Raw genomic sequence first — 21272 nt, forward strand, 5'->3', positions numbered from 1 at the left:
CAAGCTGCAGAGACATGAAAATAGTCAAGAAGCGTGAGCACAGCTAGCGGGTGATATGAGCCTAGGCAGCAGCAGCGCTGTGTCTGGTCGATTCGATCTGAGTGGAAATTCAGTCAGATTGAATCCTCTTCATGGCACCGATAGGGAGTAATGAGGGAAGTGGAGGATCCAGAGAAGTCAAAGCTCAGTAATCTCGCACTCTGCACCGTAAGAGCAGTCGGGTACGAGATCGAAAATGGAGCTTACGGTCCTCTTTAAAGCCCATCTTCGCTCTTCTCTCTGTATTGTACAGACTGTCGACGCTAATCGTACAGCAAACGCTCGCTCAATACATCCAGGACCACCAACGCCTCGCTCGAATCAGGATGCAAATGCGGTTCGAAGGTTCCCGTTCAGTACTCCCTAGAATCTCCAATATCGCAGACCTCAAAGACACCGTCTTCGTCCAGGCCCTTCCACTTCAGAGCTTTCCTCAGCATCTGTGGAGGCTCCAGCACGTCTTCCTGCGTCAGGACCCAAGTTCCCCAGTGGATACCAAGCGCTCGCTTGCATTTTGTGTCGACGAAGATGTTGACTGAATCGTATGGATTGGCGTGCATCGGTGACATGAGGTATCGTGGGTCATACGCTCCAATTGGAATCAAGCCAAGATCGAATGGACCTCTCAGTTCGCCAATTTGTTTGAACGCAGGACAATGAGGCAGTTCAGCATGCTGCCCTCCATAATCGAACTCGCCATTGTCAATCTTTGGGACAGCGCGGTAGCCGGTATCGCCGCCAAACCAGACCTTCTTTCCACCAGAAGCAATCGACCACGACGCCCAAAGAGTGTGTGCCCGATCGAACGCACCGCGAGCTGAGGTGTGCTGACAAGGAAGACAAGAGATGGTCGCCGAGAGTTCCTTCTCGGCTCCTTCTGCGGCTGAGATCCGCAGCTCTCGCTCCTCCCACCAGTCCAGTTCTGTTGCGTTCTTGAATCCCAACTTGTCGAACCATGGCTTGTTTCCCAAGGGCACGAAGAATTGAACATTCTTGTGTTTCTCCAAGATCTTGACCAAGGTCGGATGCGACAGGTGGTCGTAGTGATTGTGCGAGATCACTACTGCATCGATGTATGGGATATCCTCAATCTGACATGGCATGTCTGTATATCGCTTGGGACCCATGAAGCTGATAGGCGAGCATCTCTGGGTGAAGACCGGATCAAACAGGACCCTCAAGCCTCCTGGAAACTCAACATAGAAGCACGCGTGCCCTAGCCAAGTTGCGCGCAGCGTTTTCGTTTCTCGCGAAGGCAGAAAGTCCGGCTTGTGGACTGGCACAGTCGGAGGTGTGATATCTGGATCTCTCCGCTCTCCCAACATCTTGCCGAGGAAGACGTATCTCATGAACTGCCATGGCTTGATGTCGTGGTACGACTCCCACGGATTGATGAAGCCTTTGCCTTCCTTATTGTGGTGCTTCTTCGCCGCGGCGTCTTCGGGCGTGGGTGACGGCTTCGAGGGCGATGATATGCTGACCGAGGCCATCGTAGTCGCGTATCGTCTTCGGCAGATGCTTCGCAGTGGTGACTGAATCGCAGGGAGCTGCTTCTGAATACGGATGTATTGCTGCAAACTGGAGGCAGGCTTTGGAATGAGCGAAGGGAAGAAGAGGAATCTCATGTTAACCAAACAGCACCCAGAACACCCACACCGGACCCAATGATGAATGCATCAATCGGCCGCGTGCCTCATGCAAGCCTCGCCGGGCTTAGGACGAAGAGAAGCTCCTGTTCTTCTGCAACGGACTTACTACTGTACCGAATGGAAGGTATCAAAGCGCCAAGCCGGCGGGATTGAACCCCGGCATCGAATGAACAGCATCAACTTTTGTTGCTGCCTTGTCTTCATCAACATCATCGAATTGATGAACAATTCCATCGTCGGTGGCTGCGTTACGGCCGGTATGGTTCAGGATCGATGCTTCAAGCAGCGTGGCGTCGTGCATTGAGCGGCTTTTGGACCTCACGCGGCGTACGGCCACGGAGCCGCAGCGCGTCAGGGCTCCGACGACTCGTACAGCCATCGCGTTCGTCTCCAATGCTCTTGCAATTCCACCACGGCGGCAGTCGTACTCGGTGAGAAATTCGATTGGGATGGAAAGTCGTGACAGTGCAGGCAAGCGTTGGAACAGCCAGCTCCTCAGGCTCAGCTGAATGGCAACGCAGCCCCGAGGCTTCTTCGTGGTCTCTGTGTTGACTCTTCAGACGTCAATCTTTCAGCATTTTTCGAGAGGGCGGCAAAGGAAGAAGGGTCGAACATCCTGGATGCGAGTGAGCTGGATGAAATACAAACTTGGAGCCTAAACTCAAGATTCAATAGAGTCTAATACTCAACTTGGCACCTCACAGATACCCTTGTCCTCCGGCTACTGTACCATATGCATCGACATTTGCCTGGACACTAACTCATACTTGCGCTTGACAGAAAATTGAGGATGTGAAGAGAACTGGAGATGGCAAGCGAGAGCAAGGTGAAGTCGACGATGCCACCGGCACGAAGTCATCAACCGCAAAGATTTCCTATTCTGCTGAGGACAATGTCCACTACTTGGAATCCTTCATCGTGCGAAGCATTTATGGGGCCTTCAGAAAAGATCAGAAATGCCTCATTGCCAAGTTCAACTAAAGCCATGCCCTGATCTTGCTGAGTTCTGGGACGAGTCAGTGAAAGATGGCACAGAATCAATTCAAGCAACTGCTGGCCCTTCTTCTCTGATAAAGCGACGTAGACGAAGCTGACAAGTCGCAGGCTCGCCAACGTACCACGCATGTCGTGAACCGTGGATGTTGCGACCTTTGCCTCAAGATACTACAACATCACACAGTCGCCGAACTTCTCAAGGCAACTGTACCATGGCCACATATCATTCTGTCGACCGCTTGCACTCCTTCCAATTCAGGAAATCGCGTTTCAGATCCTTGACTCCCGCGGCTCAAGTGAATAGTAACACAACGTTAAGCCATTTCTCCGGCTGCGTTTCAGATCCGATCACCCGAAGAAGAAGCATTGTCTCCCGACAGGGTATACCTCGTGGCATATATATATCGCCGACGCATGGCGTTCTTGATTTCTTCGACGTCGAGGACTTCCCGTTCGATGGTTGTTTCATACCACGTACGGAAGATGCTGTGGTGACACCACTTTCGCGCGTTCAATCTTGACCTTTCGGTCATCTGCTCTGATCCGGCTGGTAGTACAGATGACTAGCTGGTCCTCCGAGGAAAGAGAAATCTGGTAGACGTGCACATTCGCTGGATTGCTGCCATGTTGCTCGGTCTCGTGTTTCAACTTCAAAGCTGCCGTCACCTGTCGACCTTCCTCTCCCGTGATCACAGCAGAGTCGATGCGATTACCACATCCGGTCGACGTCGAACTTCCTCGGCTCTAAACAGTAGGCAAGAAGCAGCACATATAAGATGAAGCGGTTGGAGCAAGATCGGTTTCGAGAGAGCATCAGTCTTGTACAGTTTCAAGTCATTCGCTTTACCTCGCATTTCACATTCATTCAATATGCTCTCAGCAATCATGCTTGGGCTGCTGGCAGCCACTGTCTCCTGCTCTCCCATCAGCCAACGCCAGCTCGGTGGCTCTTCGTCCACATCTGACGAGCTACAAGATGGAGACTGCCGCGACGTGATCTTCATCTTCGCCCGTGGTTCGACTGAGCCTGGCAACATGGTAAGCATTCAAACTCACATCAATGACGACGCTCACTAACGGCTCTCACCAGGGCATCACAGTCGGCCCCTCAACCTGCTCCGCCCTCAAAGACTCCCTCGGCGACGACGCCGTAGCCTGCCAGGGCGTAGGAGGAGCCTACTTAGGCGATCTGGGTTCCAACGCCCTCCCAGACGGCACAACGCAAGCCGCCCTCGACGAATCCACCAAAATGTTCAACCTCGCTTCCTCCCAATGCCCCAACTCCAAAGTCGTCGCCGGCGGCTACAGCCAAGGCGCCGCCGTGATGGCCGGCTCAATCGGCACCCTCGACACCGCCGTGAAAGCGCAAGTCAAAGGCGTGGTGCTCTACGGCTACACGAAGAACCTGCAGAACGGCGGCGCGATCCCGGATTATCCGGAAGAGCAGACGAAGGTCTTCTGTAATGCTAGTGATGGGGTTTGTAGCGGGACGTTGATGGTTACGGCGGGGCATTTGACTTATACGACGGATGTTCCTGAGGCGGCGAGTTTTCTGGAGGAGAAGATTGGGAGTGCGACGGCGAGTGGGGCGGGTTCGACGACTTCGGAGGCGGCGGCGGGTGAGAGTTCGAGTGCTTCTGGACTGGGCGGGTTTTTTGGAATCTAATGGGTCGATGGTGCGAAAGGGGCGGGAGGGTGGAGACACAGAAGGTCGGTTTCATTCTGGGAGTCGCCAGTCACTTGTATAGAACTCGTTTCTCATTCTTCAGCGGAAAACAAATGCTCCAATTTCCATCCTCACTCCACCAACTCAGCCTCAATAACCCCCAACCCCCCAACGTCCGCCCTAACAATCCTCACAATCTCAAACCCACCTTCCCTCAAAACCTCCCTCCACTGCCCCTCGCTCCTCTCCATAGCCCCCAGCATCATCATACTGATATCCTGCGAAGCCTTCTGCGGCTCGCACCCAACATCCCTAATAACCTCGTCCTGGATCAGAACCTTCGAATAGCCCTTCTTGAACGCCCCGTGCAGCGCTTTGAGGGCTGCGATGGCGGTGACGTCTGGCCAGGTATGGAAGACGCGGCGGAAGTAGTAGTATTTCGCGCCTTTGATGGGCTGGGGATGCGTTGCGTCGTGGGGCATGAGGTCGATTCGTGAGGAGAGGTTTGCTTTCTTTGCGTCTTCGATGACGGAAGGGTATTCTTGTAGGACGAGTCGACCGGGGAAGTCGGGGTACTTATCTAGGAGATCTCGCAAAGCGAAGCCTCGTCCGCCGCCTACGTCGACGAGGTGGACAGAGTCAGGGGCAATGTCACTGAAGTCTTCGGAGAAAGGGTACTGAGGGACCGTTTCCGGCGGGAGGTTCTCCTGGGTCGCCATGGCGGATTGAAAGGCTGCCATTTGCTCTGGATCCCGTGCGATGGCTTCCCAGAACGGTACGCCGTATAGGTCCACGCAGGCATTGGCCGTTGAACTCATGTCTTTGAAGCCAGTCTTTCTCAAATAAGCTGGTGTGGCCGAAAGGATTGGGTGCATGTTATCGTGGCTAAATGTCTGGTCAGCTGTACGTTCTTCGTGCCAAGTGATAGTAGGATACCAACGTCATTTTAATCAGATCTCTGAGCTCGGGGACTGTGAGGAGCTTAGACACTGGCGTAGCGGCGTATGTGTCTTGTGCCATCTCAGCGACGATGTGAGAGGCTGTGAGCATCCGCAGAATTCGTACTGCAAACCACATTGTCAGCTTCAATGCTCGTAAGAATATCGTAGTCAGGAAGAGGCTACTCACGAACAATGTTCCTGCTAGCCCCTGTCTTCTCCACCAGCTCATCGAGTCCAATCCCACTCTCTGGAATCTTGTTGAATAGATCTAGATCAATAGCGACTCTTGCAGCCAGGTTGATGGATGCCTTTATATCGTCAACGCAAGGCATTCATAGCCGACGTCCAGGTCCTACTCACTCCCCAAGACATTTGAAGAATCCTTGTGATAGGGGGAACAAGCTCTGCCTGTATCATAGTAGCTTGGTTGGTGATACTCTCCTGCAGCTCAGCAATTCGTCCTTTGTTGTCCCCATCCTCAGAAGCTGTCTTGATGAAGTCGTCGATAGAGGCATTGAAAGCAGCCTGCAGATGCCTCAGATTTTCGTGGTCCATGTTGGCCATCGTCGTAGAGCAGGTACTTCAGAGCGGTCTCACTTTCAGCTCTCAGCAAGTTCTTGGAGCTCTCTTGTGCTCTGCGGCGCAGTTCGGACCTTGTGATGCAGTGATGCTAGCTTATTGATCCGCGCTACATACTGTAGGAGCAGTATGCCAGATGTCGTTCAAGTTCGGATCCTTTCGCAAGCCTGTGCTAATTAGGTTCGAGTTGCGTTTATGGTGTTACTTGGCGTTCCATTCTTCCATGCTACCATTTGCAGTGTGTGGCTGGACTTCTGCTTCTCATGATGGCTACTGCACTGCCCTATAAAGTTGAGTGTATCCTCTGTTGATTGATCTCAACAAAAGCATTCAACGCATCCATAGCCGAGCTTTGCGTCGAGAAGTCCGCCCCATCTACAAAAGGGTCCTCCCACAAGACACCCAGAACGTCATTCGAATCCTGATGGTTCGCCCAGATACTGTTCGCTGAAGCCGAAATCACCTCGCCGTACTCGTCATGTGGATCCACGCTGTTCAGCAGAACGAGGTTTCGAATGTAGATGCCCTTGAACTGCGTCTGATCCGAGTCGCAACTCGCACCGCAAGGCTCGGTCAGGATCTGGTCACCATTCGTCAGAGCGCCGATGGAGGCTCCTGCTAAGGCTTCAGCAGAGCCGAGGAAAGCCTGGTTTCCGGTCTGCGCGTAGAGTTCTGCGAGAGCGCCCAGGACGACGCCTTGATTGTAGGTGAAGACTGCGCCTTGGTTGTTGTTGCAGTTGCCATCGAGCCCGTCGTTGATGAGGCCTTGTCCATTGATCATGCCTGTCTGCTGGAACCATGACCATGTCACTTGAGCCCAGTTTGAGTAGTATCCTGCTCCTCTGGAGGTAGGTCGATTGGATAGATGTGCAGCAACAGACATGAACAGCTCGTTGGTGATGGCATTGACATAGTTGCGAGCTTGGTTCCAGTAAATCCCTCCATTGTAGCAAGATGTGCCCCACGTTTGTTGCATTGCATCGAAAATATTCTCGGCTGTGCTCAAGTACTTCGTATCGCCCGTAGCGTCGTAGGCTGCGATCCATGCGAGTGCCCACCAACCATCATCGTCATAGTTGTAGCCAAGCCAATTGCTGTTGCCCTGTTGATTTGAAGACACGGCATAGGTGTTCTCGAAGACTGGCTGAACGTATTGCGTAGTCCCCGGATCCAGAATCATCAGATTCGTTATAGTCGTAATGGCGTTGGCTGTCTCCCACCAGCATGACGGACAAGTACCGTACAGTCCATTGGAAGGGTTGTACCACTGTTGCAGCGTTCTAAATGCTGCTTCAGCCAGTGATATAGCGTAGTTCTCGGTATCGCTCTGGGCTTGAGCTAAGAGCGCGAAGGCAAGTGTCGAGATGCTGTGCAGAAACTTCATGTTGCAGTGACGACGACAACACATGCGAAATCTGAGCAATGCCATCCTCTTATAGCTGTTCGTCAACAAACACGTGTTATGCTGTTGCATCGCCATTTGAGAGAATCAGCACCTATTTGTCTCTAGCGCATGTTACTCAACCATACCTCGAAATGGCAGCTGGGTGATTTACTTCAACCTTACGCCAGGCCAAAGCCGAGTTGGCCAAATTTGCCGAGCTGTAGGCGAGTAGGAAGAGCATATGGAACTGTCTCGTTCGCGGGTCCGAATTGATCTGATCGAATACGTCTGAGAAGAGCAAATGAAGCTTGACATTTGCTCGGAGTTTCTAGTCAGTCTCAACAGAATTAGCGGCACCAATGTGGCTCAACTCAGTGATAAGCGCCTTATCATAGAGGTGAGGGTAAGATATGCATTTTGTCTTGTCTATGACTCTCATGCTCGACACAGCGAACGCATGTTGATCCGCAGCCGTATCGCAAGTCCTGAAAGGTTACCATGCTCGCTGCAATTCTAGCTCATTGCATCACCTCGGATGAAGTCTATTCTTCAACGCCTTCGAGGTTCTCCTTGACACTCTCCTTGAGAGACTTGTAGCCATTCTGACCGTACCACTTCTTGAGAAGCTCTGCACCAACCTCGTTCGGCACCTACATCAATCAGTTTCATTCTTCGAAATGTTTGGTGAGTAGGTATGACTTGATACGTACCTTACTGAGGTCTCTCTGCTCGCCTTCTGGGGCCTTGGGAATGCTCTTCGCATTGGGACGAAGTTCCTTCACGATGTTGATGATATCGGTCCAATTGAAAGGGCAGTGGAAGGCGAAGATGCGCTGATCCTTGATGGATGGGTCGAGCGCAGCAGCAATGACGTGGAGGCGTGCATCGTCAATGACATCGATCATGTATTCTGCGAAATCTCAGTTGATTACTGACTGTGCCACTATAGAACAGACTTACGTGGAGGCGCTGATGGGGTCTCGCCCTTCAGGACGGAGATGCAGCCACCGCCTGTCGCGCCTGGCGAACCGCCTGGCAGGATACGACCCATATTGTAGTTCGGCAAGATCGAGTTGGCAACAAATCCTGGCTTCTCCTCTTTAACGAACTTCCAGAACGCCTTCTCGGCTTCGGTCTTGGACGCAGCGTAGACCGGGAAGGCCCGTTCGTTGGTGTATGGTGGCGGAGCCCATGCGATATCGATGGCCTCCTGGTCCCAATCATCAACACCAACAGAGAACTCCTTGCCCGGCTTTGGCAGAGTAACGGCGGTAGAAGATGAAGTCAGAACGAAGCGCTTCACGCTTGGAGTCTTGGCGGCCGAGCGAACAATGGACAATACACCAGCGACTGTCGGCTTCACCACGACGTTGGGATCGGTACCGAACGTGGTGTCGCTGGCAACGTGGATCACCGCATCGCAGCCTTGGACAGCCTCGTCAAACGTGCCCTCATGTTGGAAGTCTGCGACGATGGCAGTCGAGTAGTTGGGGTGGTTGTTGAAGATCTTCTTGGTGTTGTCGCATTTCTCCTGCGAACGAGCAGTGCCGCGGACCTTGTAGCCAGCCAAGAGAGCTTCGTTCACGACATGTGACCCGATGTAGCCAGAAGCTCCAGTCACAAGAATGAGGGAATCCTTGGGCAATGCCAACTCCTTGCCCGCGAGCTTTGCAGCAATGTTCTTGATGGTCTCCATTGTGTCTGTGTTTGCTCCTGAGAGTGTGAAGTCTGGAGTGTCCAGAATTAGTCAGGGTGATAGAATGAAATAAGCCATGACCTGTTCCTTGTGAACGGAAATAATAAATGACGTTTTGCGGAAGTTTGATGAGCTGGCATTAGCAAGCAGAGCGCATTGGATCCGCAATACCCTCGCAGCACAGTCGACCTACCAGATAACGAATGGTATACGGCGCAACTTGGCAGATAACACGCACCGGCTTCAAATGGCGGTGTTGATGCACGCTACAGGTGAGGATGTGTTGTCAGTGTTGTGGTGAAACGATGGAGAGAGGAAACAGGGATGACGTTGCCGAGGAGATGTTGTCTCAGACTCTCAGCCCACTCATTCGGATCAGGTATAGCTGCTGGTGTCCGATTGCCTCAGGCTCACTTCACCTTCCAGCAGCAACTTCCCTTCACTTCACCCATACCAGCATGTGACACCCAACTTCACCTCAGACCGGCTACCACTTGGCCACTTACCTCACAGCATGCACGTTGTCACTATAATAGAATGACTTTTTAGGGATGACCTTGGCGAAGGATGGAAGGTCGTACTTCCTTCGGATGCCTAGCTGAAAGAGGCATTGCGAAAAACGCACAGTTTCTCTGTCGACCGTGTACAGAGCAGCTATGACGCTGATGAGATGAGTATAATGCTAACTAAGGATGTCGAAGGCAAGATGCGTTGGTCTATAAGAAAGAAAAAGATGCTCTGCCATTTGCTTGGGGCACTGCTCACCCGAGTATCAAACAATCGAACACTTTCTTTCTCACCCACAAGATGTATACTTTGAACAATGCACTCACACTCGCCTTCATGGGCCCAACAGTATCTGCTGCGGTCTTGCCGTCACGAGCCGTGGCAGACCTTCGGATCATGCCCATGGGGGCTTCTATCACTCGAGGGGTCGCATCCTCCGATGAGAACGGATACCGACTCGATCTTCGCAACCTCCTCCAAGCAGACGGCAACTCGGTCACATACGTCGGCACTGTCTCTTTTGGCAACATGTCTAACAACTGGAATGAAGGCCACCCAGGTTATGTGATCGAAGAGGTAGACAATGTCACCCTGACGGACGGCTGCTACGACTACCTGCCGAACGTAATACTGCTCAACGCAGGAACAAACGACTGCAACATCCCCGGTAAGGACCCCGAGACTGCTCCGCAAAGATACTCAACACTTCTTGCCAACATCCGTCAGCACGCACCTGACGCCGTGGTCATTGCCTCATCGCTGGTCCCGAACCTCAAGGACTCCACGGATGAATGTATACAGAAGCTCAACCCGGGTCTCTACGAAGCGGTGCAAAATGCCAGCTCAGCAGGTCAGAAGACAGGCTGGGTGGACATGTACAACGTGGTCCCAAAGAGCGAAATCCATACGAATGACAGCACACATCCAACTGACGCTGGCTACCAGCTGATGGCCGACGCCTGGTACAAGGAGATCAAGAATGTTGCTGCTAATATCAGCGCGCCTGATCCGAATGGAAAACCCGTGGGAGAAACGCAGCCGGTGATGAGCTAGAGTGGCGGTCTGTTCAACCCATCCTCGTGGCGTTGTGCTTAGGGCCACCTTCGATTGGGTCGATCACGACGTGGACAACATACTCAGGCGTTCGAAGATGGTCTTCGTTGTCATTTGATTTCTGCCGTCTCTCAAATTCGGTTACGCTCAGCAGTTCTTGTCATGCCCTCTGCCAGCCTTGCTCCGCTGGCTTATCAGGCGAGGTTTCGTAAATGCGCTACTTAAGAACCCTCATATCCTACATTATTCTGCTATCATACTCTCCACATCTTCTGTACCTCACCCACAACTCCACGTTGTTCCCGGCTAGCTAGAACAAGCCTCTGACAGACATCAGACCCTCTTGCTGCAAGCTAGTCTGGGCAACCGAACCTGAAGAGCTTGATAGCTCTCCAATCATGGTCCAAGCAAAAGCATACGCCCTCGCCCTTACGACCTGGGCATTGGCGCCCTTAGCTTCTGCAATCCCGCGACCGCCCTTTGTGGACGCACCGCGCCAGCGCGTCACGGCAGGCTACGGTTGTCTCGTGGCCCAGAAAACCACCGATGGACTCACACAGTATCACATCGACGTGGGTATGGCTCGCTCGCCACAAAGTAAGCCAAGTTACATGCTTTTGGTCGAATATGATTAACAATCTGTGTCAACAGGTTGTCAAAATGCCTTTGTGCAACTCGCAAAGGTCTCGCCTTTGATCGACTGGAATTGTCGCCCTGACTCAGCCGGACTGACGTGGATCGAATTCAGCATGTTTGCTTGGTTTGACCCTGTCGCCATAATGGAGGCTATCGATCAGGTGTTCCCAGCCATGCGATGGATCCAGACTCACGAATGCAATTCTATTGCAGCGCTCGGACCTGGTTATCATGAAGATCACGGCGTTGATTTCAGAGGCCAATCATCCGTTCGGGGCCCGGCCGCACAAGGTGCTTCAATCAAGAAAGAGATGCGTCCTCCGGTCCCGAACTGTACTGATTTTACCCTCAACGAAACTACCAATACCTCCGAGGTACACAAGCCCTATGGATTTCGATCGAAGCAGGCAACTCTTGTCAGGTTCAAAGAGATCCTTGGTCAAATTCACGTTTGGACAGGCTACATCTGGAAGAAAGTCTCGAGCGTTGTGATCTCCCTGGCCCCTGATGAAATGGCTTCGCACGACTTGGGGACCTCAAGCACTCCCGACCCGGAGACCCACAATGATCATGTTGCAGGTCTCAAGGAGATTGTCGGCGCAAGCGAACAAGTCCTGGCGCGTGCAATGAAGACTGAGGAGCATGCGGGACAACACGAGCGATCTGTCGCTATGGATATGGAGAGAATTCCGGTTCCGAGCCAGGATAAAGAAGGTCGTACCGGGACGAGGCCACGACTTCATAGCCGTGACCTCGACACCAGGCATGCAAAGCGGGAGAAACCCGCATCTTGCAATTGCAAAGACATCACGAAGGCCGATGGATCCTCACACACAATCTGCAAACTCCAACTCGGAAAGGCAGCCAGCCACGATGTCAAATGCGCCAAAGTCAAGGAACATCTCCAAGAAAAGGGCTGGACTCTAGGCGATTGCGAGACCTCAACGGCGGATGGTATGATGTTGACTGTCAAACGACCCAAAACCAACGAGCAGCCAACGACCATCGTCCAGGACCTCCAGGCTGTCTTCCCAGCTTGGAAGGCTGATCTCAAATGTACCCACATCTGAGCTGCTGCGGATCAGACGTCGCCTGACAACACGCAGGATACGGAATACAAGCAGCCCGACCTCCTACATCCACCGGCTTCTCCTGTCGCGGCTGACAAGTTGCCTCCTACGAGGATTGGCGTTCCGCTAGCTGAGCGGCCAGAAGCACCTGCTGATGCTTTGACCGTCAGGGACCCAGAGGCCGTAATGTACGGCAGATCTGATAATAACATGCGGGTGGAGGATTTAACAGACACTTCACCAGGTGAAGGTGCAGTACCGCTGAGATAGCCATCCTTGCCGACGGTCTTGCGCAGGGACGACGACGGCGATGGCGACGACGGCAATGATTAGGGTCAGTCGCCTGATCTCAGGACCTTGGCTTTGGCATGCCTGGCTGATGGGCGAAGACATTTGCTGCTTGGATATTTAGTTGCTGGTGGACTAAGTGGCGGCTGGACGACGATGGTTTATCATGTTTATTAAGGCGGTGAGACATGGCAGACGAATGATATGGGTTGTAGACTCGAGAATTTCGAACGAGGATACTATTAGGCTCTCCTTGCAGCATTTGTTCAGGCAATATGATCTAGATGCAACGAGTAACACAAATCGCTCCAATCCATCCTTTCAAACCTTCCACTCAGTATGCATCCTCGTAGCAAGTGCTTAGCCCGGATCAAATCTCCACCCTTCACTCAAAGCCCGCCGCATCCCAACATGTGATTCTTGGCCAGCGCCGCGCACACTTCGGCAATTTCCTCCCTGGCGCCTTCTAACAAACACTCCTACACTACGACCCTCGAAATCAAAACCCAGAATTTCTTTCCGTACAGCACGCACCATTCAGAGCTCCCGACAAAACATGACTTTCATCCCGCATGTGGTGACAATCATGCTCTACCCACCTCCTCGAGACGCCACACGAACCCGCGCAGAGGCAATTATCGACAGAGCCTGTTTATGCTTCGCGCTGTGCGAGGTCGTGCACAAACTGTTTCTTCTGTACCACCTAGCACGACACCTCCTCTCCTCGACTCGCGCGGGCCGAGCTCTCCGGACGAGGCTGCGGTCTCTTCCCGCAACGCTGGAGCCGCTGCTTCTGCCCGTCTGGTTGAGGATTAGTGCCCTGCTTGCGCCGGTCCACAGTCGGGTTGTTGTCGCGCTGGCGCCGTATGGCGTTCTGGCGGAGCGTGTTGCGCCGGGGCTGGGAGCGCCTTTGGGGTGGGTGAGGGGGGTTTTGGTGGTGGAGGTTTGGGTTTGGGTGCATTTGGTGTGGATTGCTGGGTTGGTGTATTGTGCGCCGTTTTTTCTGCTGGCTTGGATGGTGAGGAAGGTGCTGAGGTCGATCTGTCGTCGTGGGACGTCGGTGCAGGAGAGCGCTACTACTACTGCTACTACTGCGGCTAGTACCCCGAGCCCTTTCCGATTCCTCGACCTTCCCCCCGAGTTGCGGAATAGAAACTACACGTCTACGTCGGAGATCGCACTCAAGGACACGGTCAGGATCGTCTACGACGCTGCAAGACCTTACAGGATGGTCCTCAAGCGTAAGACTACACTGGCGATTCTCACGGACTTGCTCCGACTCCCGGGACGCAAAGGGGACATTACTCGGCCACGCCGTCTCGCGCTTCCCTCGACCAGCCGCCAGATCCATAACGAATCCTCTCGTCTCCTTTTCGAGGACATGCGTCTCGACTTCGCTGTCTGCGACTCCCGCTCCTCCATCCCGGCTATGAACGAGTTCTCCGACGTTTTCAAGGACAAGTTACAATTCGTGCGGAGACTCGAGATGCCACTGCGAGTTGCTCGGACGCTTCTCTTTGAAGCTGCCGACAATAACAAAGGAGGTGCTGGGCGTCTTGGCATATCGTTACGGCGAATGAGTTTGGCAGTGAACGGTTCTGTAGCACGGATGGGGGGGTTGTGGCAGCTTTGGTATTCAAGAGAAGTGATCCCGGCTGAGAGGCGGAGGTGGGAGGACGTTGCGTTGGCGGTGCCGGGACAGTTGTTTGATGTCGAGACGGAATTGACGGGAAAGTGGACACTGGGGTGGATTGATCCGTGAGGAAGGAGATCTGAAGAGGACGGGCCAGGCAGTTTCTTGTGTCTTTATTAGTAATCGTAGAAGAGGAGGGCGTAACTCTAGCAGAGGAACCACTATGAGCTTGATCAACGAACAGGAATTATCAGCAGAGAACTCCCTGTCCTCATACCCATCTCTCTCGCCTCCCCTCGCCCATCTCACGCCTTCCCTCGCCCAACATCTACACTCACAGCACCATCGCCTTCCAAAGGCGAACTCCTCGCAGAGTAATCCCCGCCCTCCAACTCCCATCCGGCACCCAAAACCTCCTCTCAAACCTCGTAAAAACAAAAAGATAAATGACAAGAATCTCCGGCGCCAACTCCCAGCCATAGAAAACGCCCCTCGAATCGAACCAAGCCGGTTCGTGAACAGGCGGCGCATCGACCCACGCCACCGCCGTGCGGAACGCGGCGATGAAGTTTATCAGGAAGAGCGCGAGGGCGAGAATGACGAGTTTCGCGGCCATGGAGCCTGCGCCGAAGTCCTCGGCTTGGGGGTGGGGAGGGAGGAGGGTGGCGAGGAGGAAGAGGACGATGCCGAGGGCGTTGAAGGCGAGGATGTACGTGGCGCAGGCGCGGGTCGTCCAGGAGGATATGGAGAGGTATGTTTTGTTGGTGGAGTAGAAATCGATGATGACGAGGGTGATGGTTGTGAAGATGGCTATCGTTAAGACGATGCAAGCTGGGAGGAGGGTTGTTCTGAGTTCTCGACTCCATCCGATGGGAGGTTGTAATGCTCGTAGGATGCGCATGCTGAGGATGAAGAGGACGATGTATACGACTAGGAGTCCTGCGTGTGTGAAGATTACGGAGGCGACGCCGAGGTGGATGTTGTTGGGGTAGATGGCGTAGGTTATGCGGAGGGTGAGGGTGACGACGCGGGTCATGGCGAAGCCGAACATGGCCCAGGACATGAGGAATTTGTGGCCTTTACGGCGGTTGAGTTGGAAGCGGAGTTCGTTGATGATGGCGCCGAGGAGGTAGAGGACGAGGAAGAAGGCGGAGGGTGCGATGTCGTTGTCGATAGTGGGTTGGAGGCCGACCTGGGCGCCTGGGGGCAGGTGGACCTGGGAGATGTGTGAGTTGGTTTTTGGAAGTCTTTTTGAGGGTGCTGAAATACGCTATCTCGTTTCTGCATTTTGGCAATGTATTGAATGTTGAACGATTGATGAGCATTGAAGTTCAGGGGTTTCAGAGCCGCAAAGGATGTAGAGATGCGGAAAGATCACAGGCACAAGCTTCAGGAATCATCCGAAATTGGAAGGCCAAATCTCTCTTTATAAGTACGTTCATTCTCTTTGGAGTAGAAGGCGTCCGTTGCGGACACGATTTCCTGTTGAGAGAGATCATCGTTGGAATTGCAAAGACTTGAAGGCTGCTAGGTGAAGTTATATGGCGGCCTCGGACGAGATTTCGTCCGGGGGTTGAAAGTGCAGTGAATGAATTGGAGAGGGACGATCACTGCAAGATATCATACTTATTGGACAACTTCTATCCAAGTAGAGAGATATGAGGATATTTGCAAGCAGATTGTGCGTTCACGCTCTGGTCTTCTGCGCTCAGCGAATGTCTGCGGTCTGTTCTGAGTCCTGAGAGCCTGGTTGTCAACTGTGAACTTACGTCTGGGCGTACGCCTCTAGATGTTGAACATTCTTGCTCAACTGGCCCTTCTCCTCAACATTGAGCTCATTTGTCGGATGCATATGGAGGTGATGACCAATTTCACTTTCCAGAACATCAAGACTGATCGATTTCGCAGTCGCGAGTTCATGTCAGGTCGCACAGGCATAGGGACTGCAAACGGGGAAGTGGGATGTCTGTTCGTGTCTCACATATCACTCGCAACACTCCATCATGCGTAACATTCGTCCCGTGGGGATGCTCGACGATAGGGAAAGAGCACAGCCGATCTCTTCAGGCCACAATGGTCTTCTCGTACCACGTGCGGAGGGTCATTTCAAATTGGGCCAGAGCGCCGGGTGGCTGCGTCTTTGAGTCTTTCTGTCGGCGTTCTGGAATTCTTTGTCTGTAACACAGTGAGCCAGATTGTCACGTTCAGGACCCGATCGAGTGGGTAGGGAGCGTCTATTCAAGGAGCTGCATCCCTGTGGCGAGCCGCTCCTCTGCATCGCGGCGCGGCGACTGGCCGTGCAAACGCAGTGTGTTGTCGCACGAAGGGAGCTGGGCGTGGAGAGGAGAGGAGGGATTCCTTTGTTGAAAAGTTGAAGCTGGGCCTCCCATGATCCAGGCTTCTCGCATCCAGTCCCGTCTCTCTGACTGTATGTGCGACAGGACCGCTATGCCAGCTGACGACCGGACCTCAGCAGGACTTCAGCGCGGAGATATATTGGGCAGCTGATAGCGGTTGGCATGTCGAACGAAGGAGGTGTCGCCGGGATTACAGTACGCACGGCGCGGCTGCAGGTTGAGATTGATTTGCAGGGTGAGATTGATTGAGATTTGATTGATGCAACCCACGACGTCGGTGCTGGCGGCAATCTTTGGGCGGCGAGAATTGGATGGAGGGCTGGACTTCCTTGCTTGAGACAATTGACTTATCAGCGCCGGAGGATAGCAGCGGCGGATCGCGCGATGGTGGACGGATGGACGATTGATTGATATACTTCCAAGGCGTCATCTGGCTCTCGGTGCTCGACGAAGAAATAGACTTTTCAACGGCTGCTGATGCGCAGTGGCTGGCACACACGTGGCTGGAGATCTGATTGACTTGAGAGTCTGCCGCCGGTCTGTCTGGATTCTGTGTGCAAGTCGTCACTCACTTCTCGCGACTCACTCCGACTTCTCCCACCTGCTTTCATCTACCTTTTCTCACCTCTCCCTGCACCGCAATCAAACATCGCGCGGCATTCACCACCACCTCCAGCGCGACCACTCCCCTCCCACCGCCACCCAGCCGACCGGAGTGAGCTGCTGCCCGCCTCGCAGCAAGCCCGGATTGCCTAAATCAACAAGGTGGAGGACGTCAAGGCAGGCGAAGCTCCAGACCTGCTGCTGCTGGGCCGCGGGAGACAGCACGACCAGCGCAACAATCCTCACCATAATCACCACTCCCTCATCCACCACCTCCTCCCCCTCCGCGCCCGCTCCAAGGACTCGTCGCGCTCCGACCGCCCTGCGCGACGCCGCCCTGGCCACATCTCGACCAAGTCGACCAGCGCCGTCCCCACCCTCTCGACCACCACCGCCTCCAGCCCCACCAAATCGCACTCGCCCCTACCTCCGCCGACCGCGCTGCTCTCCGGCCGCCCGGCGAGCAGCAGCAGCAGCATCCTCACCTTCATGGCCTCGCCGCAGCACGACGGCCACCACGGCCAGCAGCACCACCACCATCTCGGCCAGCCCAGCGCCACCGACCTGCTGCGACAATCTCTCACCCACCACATGGGCTCGCATGGGTAAGCCGTCCCTGTTCTGTCTCGTATCGTTTCATTATCATTTTCGCCAATTTCCCTCAAACCCGCCCAATCCACCTCTCGCCGGCCCTGCTTTGGTAAGCATCCCTCCTCGCCGGCGGGGATTGCCCGGCTGGCCTCTCACCACCACCGCCCGCAGCACCGCCACACCACACCACGCACTCGACGCTGGTCCCTCGCCTTGGCCTCGCCTTCTAGGGCCCTTCTGGAATGCCCCGTCGCCTCTTTCATATGATTATTCGACCGGGCGACTCGACCTGCCCAACTTGCCGAGTACCCCGAGGCTGCCCGCTCTGCATTCGTCGACCACGCTGCACATCGCTCCACTTGCACGGCAAAGTTCAGAACGTGGGGCTTCTGCTGCACCCAACGAATTGAACGAATCGTCACCTCTGACCTGTGTGGCGCTACATCGGGAGCGGTCGGTCCGCCATTGCACCAGAGAACGGATCGCCGGATCCCCAATTTTGTCATTTGCGTCGCTTGTTCAACGATCGCAGAAAAGTACTTCGATACCTGCCCTCTGCTCCCGTCCCTTACTGCACCCTGCCTTAACATGTCGATCTCTACTCGTTCTCTGCTGCCCACGTTCTTGCGCATGTCCTTGACACTATCTTCACATGGCGAGTGCTGACCTAGCTCAACCTCACAGCAAGATGCATGACGAGGACCATGACCACATCGGCTCCGGCGCCTCGACGCCGCCCAACGGCGGGACAGCGACACCCCGGCCAGACCTTCATGCCGACAAGAGACTACCCAGTCTGGTGAACAGTTATTTCGCTCAAGTATGTGACTCCTTGCGCTCGCGAAGCAAAAGCACCGCAAATTCTGCAAACCCCGCACCTACGCCTTCATCGTCAGAGAAAGAGCAGCCCCAGGACGACTCGTCCAGCAACCCGCCGCCGCAGCAGCAGCAACAGGAAAGTCCCGCCGTGGCTGCTCTTTCCCAAGCCCTCGCCGGTGGCCCAGCTCAGATGCCCACTGCGCCCAGCTCACCCCGTAGCGGCGCGTCCAGTGCGCAGGTCGAGTCGCCACCGCTGCTGCCACACGAGAAGAAGCACCCCGAACCTCTGCCACAGCAACAGGCTTCATACCCCACGCCACCGCTCTCCAACTCCTCTTCCTTTCTCGCGATGAAGGACAGTGAGGCCGGCGCCAGTGGCACGTCCGCAGCAGCGCCCTCCTCCCCTCGCAAGCGCTCTTGGGAGCAGCGAAAGGAGCAGAGCCAGCCCAGCGTTCCACAGCCGCTACGCCGAAACACCTTGTCCACCGCGCTCTCCAATCTCGTCGTCACGAAACCCGCGGTCGCTGCACACATCTCCAACCCTTCTGCTTCAGACCCTTCCCAGACTGCCCCAGCCAGTCCTTCTGTTGCGCGTTCACACTCTCCTTCACCGCAGGAAAAGGAAAGCCAGGTGCTGACCCAGGGCGATTCTCAGAACCACACTCCTCCCCAAACTCCCCGCACCGGCTCGCACGCGAGCCGAAGAGACGACGATGTCGCCATAGCCCCACACCCAGCGAAGTCGAGTCGATCGAGCTCAGGTGGCTCAACTGGTGCGACGATCGGGCAGGTGAGGGGACAGTTGGAGATTAGTGTTGAAGAGGCGAGAGGAATCAGGCCTTCGGTTGATCCATACGTGGTTTGCATCTTCCAGCTGAATGAAGACATTTCAGGCGGGCCAAAGGAAGATGAAATGGACACTGCGGTAGAGAACGGCCCGGCAGACGACAATCTGGCCAAGGGCGTGGCGATGAAGCGGATAGGAAGCGGATCAGGCACACCCATGGCGATTCCAGGCTTGAGAAGTCGACAGACCAGCCAGACCAACATTGCAGATCTGCGGCGAGGTTCGCACAAAGGCCATCAAGAGACGACAGATCCCATTTGGCGACACAAAACCATATTCGATGTGGTGGGTTCGAACAATCAGCTGGACATTTCCGTCTACGATCGTGCAAACAACGAATCTTTCATCGGCCACGTTCGTTTGCCCATCGATCTCGGCGACTACGAGCACCAGCATGAGGATTGGTACAAGCTGAAGCCAAGAGAGGGACAGTCAGAAACTGTGACTGGAGAGATACATCTCAGCATTGCATACCACGCCGCGGGCAAGAAGACATTCGGGCCCGATGACTTCGAGATCTTGAAGTTGATCGGCAAGGGCACATTTGGACAAGTCTTCCAGGTGCGGAAGAGGGACACAAAGCGGATATACGCCATGAAGGTGCTGTCGAAGAAGGTCATCGTGCAGAAGAAGGAGATTCAACACACCATTGGCGAACGTAACATCCTTGTGCGGACGGCAACCACCGAATCGCCATTCATCGTGGGATTGAAGTTCTCATTCCAAACTGCGGCGGATCTTTATCTCGTCACTGACTACATGTCTGGAGGTGAGCTTTTCTGGCATCTCCAGAAGGAGGGCCGATTTGTCGAAGAGCGGGCCAAGTTTTATATTGCAGAACTCATCCTTGCGCTACGACATCTCCACCAGCACGACATCGTATATCGAGATTTGAAGCCAGAGAACATCCTCCTTGATGCAAATGGCCACATCGCTCTCTGCGATTTTGGACTTTCCAAAGCAAACCTTTCAAAGAATGACACTACGAATACCTTCTGCGGCACCACTGAATACCTGGCACCAGAAGTGCTCCTCGACGAGCAAGGATACACCAAGATGGTCGACTTCTGGTCTCTGGGCGTACTCGTCTTTGAGATGTGCTGTGGCTGGTCACCTTTCTATGCCGAGGATACGCAGCAGATGTACAAGAACATTGCCTTTGGCAAGGTGCGCTTCCCGCGAGACGCTCTGTCAGCAGAAGGACGTAGCTTCGTCAAGGGCTTGCTCAACCGCAATCCAGCTCACCGATTGGGAGCAAAGGGTGATGCTGAGGAGTTGATGGCCCATCCATTCTTCAACGACGTCGACTGGAACGCCCTCAGCAAGAAGGAGACCGCACCACCATTCAAGCCAAAATTGAAGGGCGAGCTGGATACCAGCAACTTCGATCCCGAATTCACCAACGCTCTCAATGCTGGGGCGGATTCGTCATCACTAAACGCCAGAGCAGCTGCCCTTGCAAGCGGCATTAACACGGATAGCACACCATTGAGCCCTACCATGCAGAACCAATTCAAGGGCTTTACCTTTGTGGATGAGAGCACCCTTGAGCAACAGTATGCGGACAGGGATGTTGGAGGCTTGGATAGCCCTGATGGTGGTGCTGCTTCGAGAACTTTCAGCAACCGGGCCGGTGATAGGATGAGCGGCCTTGAGCCGACAAGTGCTACAAGTGCCGATGCCGATTTCAACCACGGCATGCTCGACGATATTTGAAGAGCGGCCATAATGATCGAATGAATGCACAGGAAAGGATCCGCGGCGGTTACGATACTGCTACCCCCATCGATGGGTGGTACGATTGAAGTGCTGCCCTGGCATCCGTGGAGAGCGCTCTCGGGAGCTGTTACTTTGGCGCCCACCTGTACAGCATGTACAGAACGCGAAGCGAATGAAGACTACGCAGTCTTCTCCACCA

The 21272-nt window shown here is 54.2% G+C and overlaps 10 protein-coding genes across 10 annotated transcripts; 4 read left to right on the top strand and 6 right to left on the bottom strand.

Moving 5' to 3' along the window:
- Positions 1-392: 392 nt before the first annotated feature.
- Positions 393-1529, bottom strand: M409DRAFT_65900 (uncharacterized protein; the record flags this gene model as incomplete). Its single annotated transcript, XM_033816712.1, has 1 exon — positions 393-1529. The coding sequence occupies one exon, from the start codon at positions 1527-1529 to the stop codon at positions 393-395; it is 1137 nt and encodes a 378-aa protein (XP_033668694.1).
- Positions 1530-3554: 2025 nt separating this feature from the next.
- M409DRAFT_53770 (carbohydrate esterase family 5 protein) lies at positions 3555-4350 on the top strand (the record flags this gene model as incomplete). Its single annotated transcript, XM_033812463.1, has 2 exons — positions 3555-3722; positions 3775-4350. 2 exons carry the CDS (start codon positions 3555-3557, stop codon positions 4348-4350), a joined length of 744 nt encoding a protein of 247 aa, XP_033668695.1.
- A 131-nt stretch (positions 4351-4481) lies between these two features.
- M409DRAFT_21955 (uncharacterized protein) lies at positions 4482-5855 on the bottom strand (the record flags this gene model as incomplete). Its single annotated transcript, XM_033806111.1, has 4 exons — positions 4482-5235; positions 5291-5414; positions 5479-5599; positions 5652-5855. The coding sequence occupies 4 exons, from the start codon at positions 5853-5855 to the stop codon at positions 4482-4484; spliced, it is 1203 nt and encodes a 400-aa protein (XP_033668696.1).
- A 298-nt stretch (positions 5856-6153) lies between these two features.
- On the bottom strand, positions 6154-7254 carry M409DRAFT_65901 (glycoside hydrolase family 76 protein; the record flags this gene model as incomplete). Its single annotated transcript, XM_033816713.1, has 1 exon — positions 6154-7254. The coding sequence occupies one exon, from the start codon at positions 7252-7254 to the stop codon at positions 6154-6156; it is 1101 nt and encodes a 366-aa protein (XP_033668697.1).
- A 542-nt stretch (positions 7255-7796) lies between these two features.
- On the bottom strand, positions 7797-8950 carry M409DRAFT_53773 (uncharacterized protein; the record flags this gene model as incomplete). The annotated part of the gene is made up of 3 exons (XM_033812464.1): positions 7797-7904; positions 7965-8164; positions 8215-8950. 3 exons carry the CDS (start codon positions 8948-8950, stop codon positions 7797-7799), a joined length of 1044 nt encoding a protein of 347 aa, XP_033668698.1.
- Positions 8951-9757: 807 nt separating this feature from the next.
- On the top strand, positions 9758-12216 carry M409DRAFT_21958 (carbohydrate esterase family 3 protein; the record flags this gene model as incomplete). Its single annotated transcript, XM_033806112.1, has 3 exons — positions 9758-10498; positions 10864-11107; positions 11162-12216. 3 exons carry the CDS (start codon positions 9758-9760, stop codon positions 12214-12216), a joined length of 2040 nt encoding a protein of 679 aa, XP_033668699.1.
- An 844-nt stretch (positions 12217-13060) lies between these two features.
- Positions 13061-14266, top strand: M409DRAFT_21959 (uncharacterized protein; the record flags this gene model as incomplete). The annotated part of the gene is made up of 1 exon (XM_033806113.1): positions 13061-14266. One exon carries the CDS (start codon positions 13061-13063, stop codon positions 14264-14266), a length of 1206 nt encoding a protein of 401 aa, XP_033668700.1.
- A 205-nt stretch (positions 14267-14471) lies between these two features.
- On the bottom strand, positions 14472-15424 carry M409DRAFT_21960 (uncharacterized protein; the record flags this gene model as incomplete). Its single annotated transcript, XM_033806114.1, has 2 exons — positions 14472-15353; positions 15407-15424. 2 exons carry the CDS (start codon positions 15422-15424, stop codon positions 14472-14474), a joined length of 900 nt encoding a protein of 299 aa, XP_033668701.1.
- Positions 15425-16684: 1260 nt separating this feature from the next.
- On the bottom strand, positions 16685-17637 carry M409DRAFT_53776 (uncharacterized protein; the record flags this gene model as incomplete). Its single annotated transcript, XM_033812465.1, has 3 exons — positions 16685-17037; positions 17110-17246; positions 17525-17637. 3 exons carry the CDS (start codon positions 17635-17637, stop codon positions 16685-16687), a joined length of 603 nt encoding a protein of 200 aa, XP_033668702.1.
- A 703-nt stretch (positions 17638-18340) lies between these two features.
- M409DRAFT_65904 (uncharacterized protein) lies at positions 18341-21070 on the top strand (the record flags this gene model as incomplete). The annotated part of the gene is made up of 1 exon (XM_033816714.1): positions 18341-21070. The coding sequence occupies one exon, from the start codon at positions 18341-18343 to the stop codon at positions 21068-21070; it is 2730 nt and encodes a 909-aa protein (XP_033668703.1).
- Between the last annotated feature and the right edge of the window lie 202 nt (positions 21071-21272).

Source organism: Zasmidium cellare (assembly GCF_010093935.1).
Source record: "Zasmidium cellare ATCC 36951 unplaced genomic scaffold M409scaffold_14, whole genome shotgun sequence".
NCBI classification, from domain to species: domain Eukaryota; kingdom Fungi; phylum Ascomycota; class Dothideomycetes; order Mycosphaerellales; family Mycosphaerellaceae; genus Zasmidium; species Zasmidium cellare.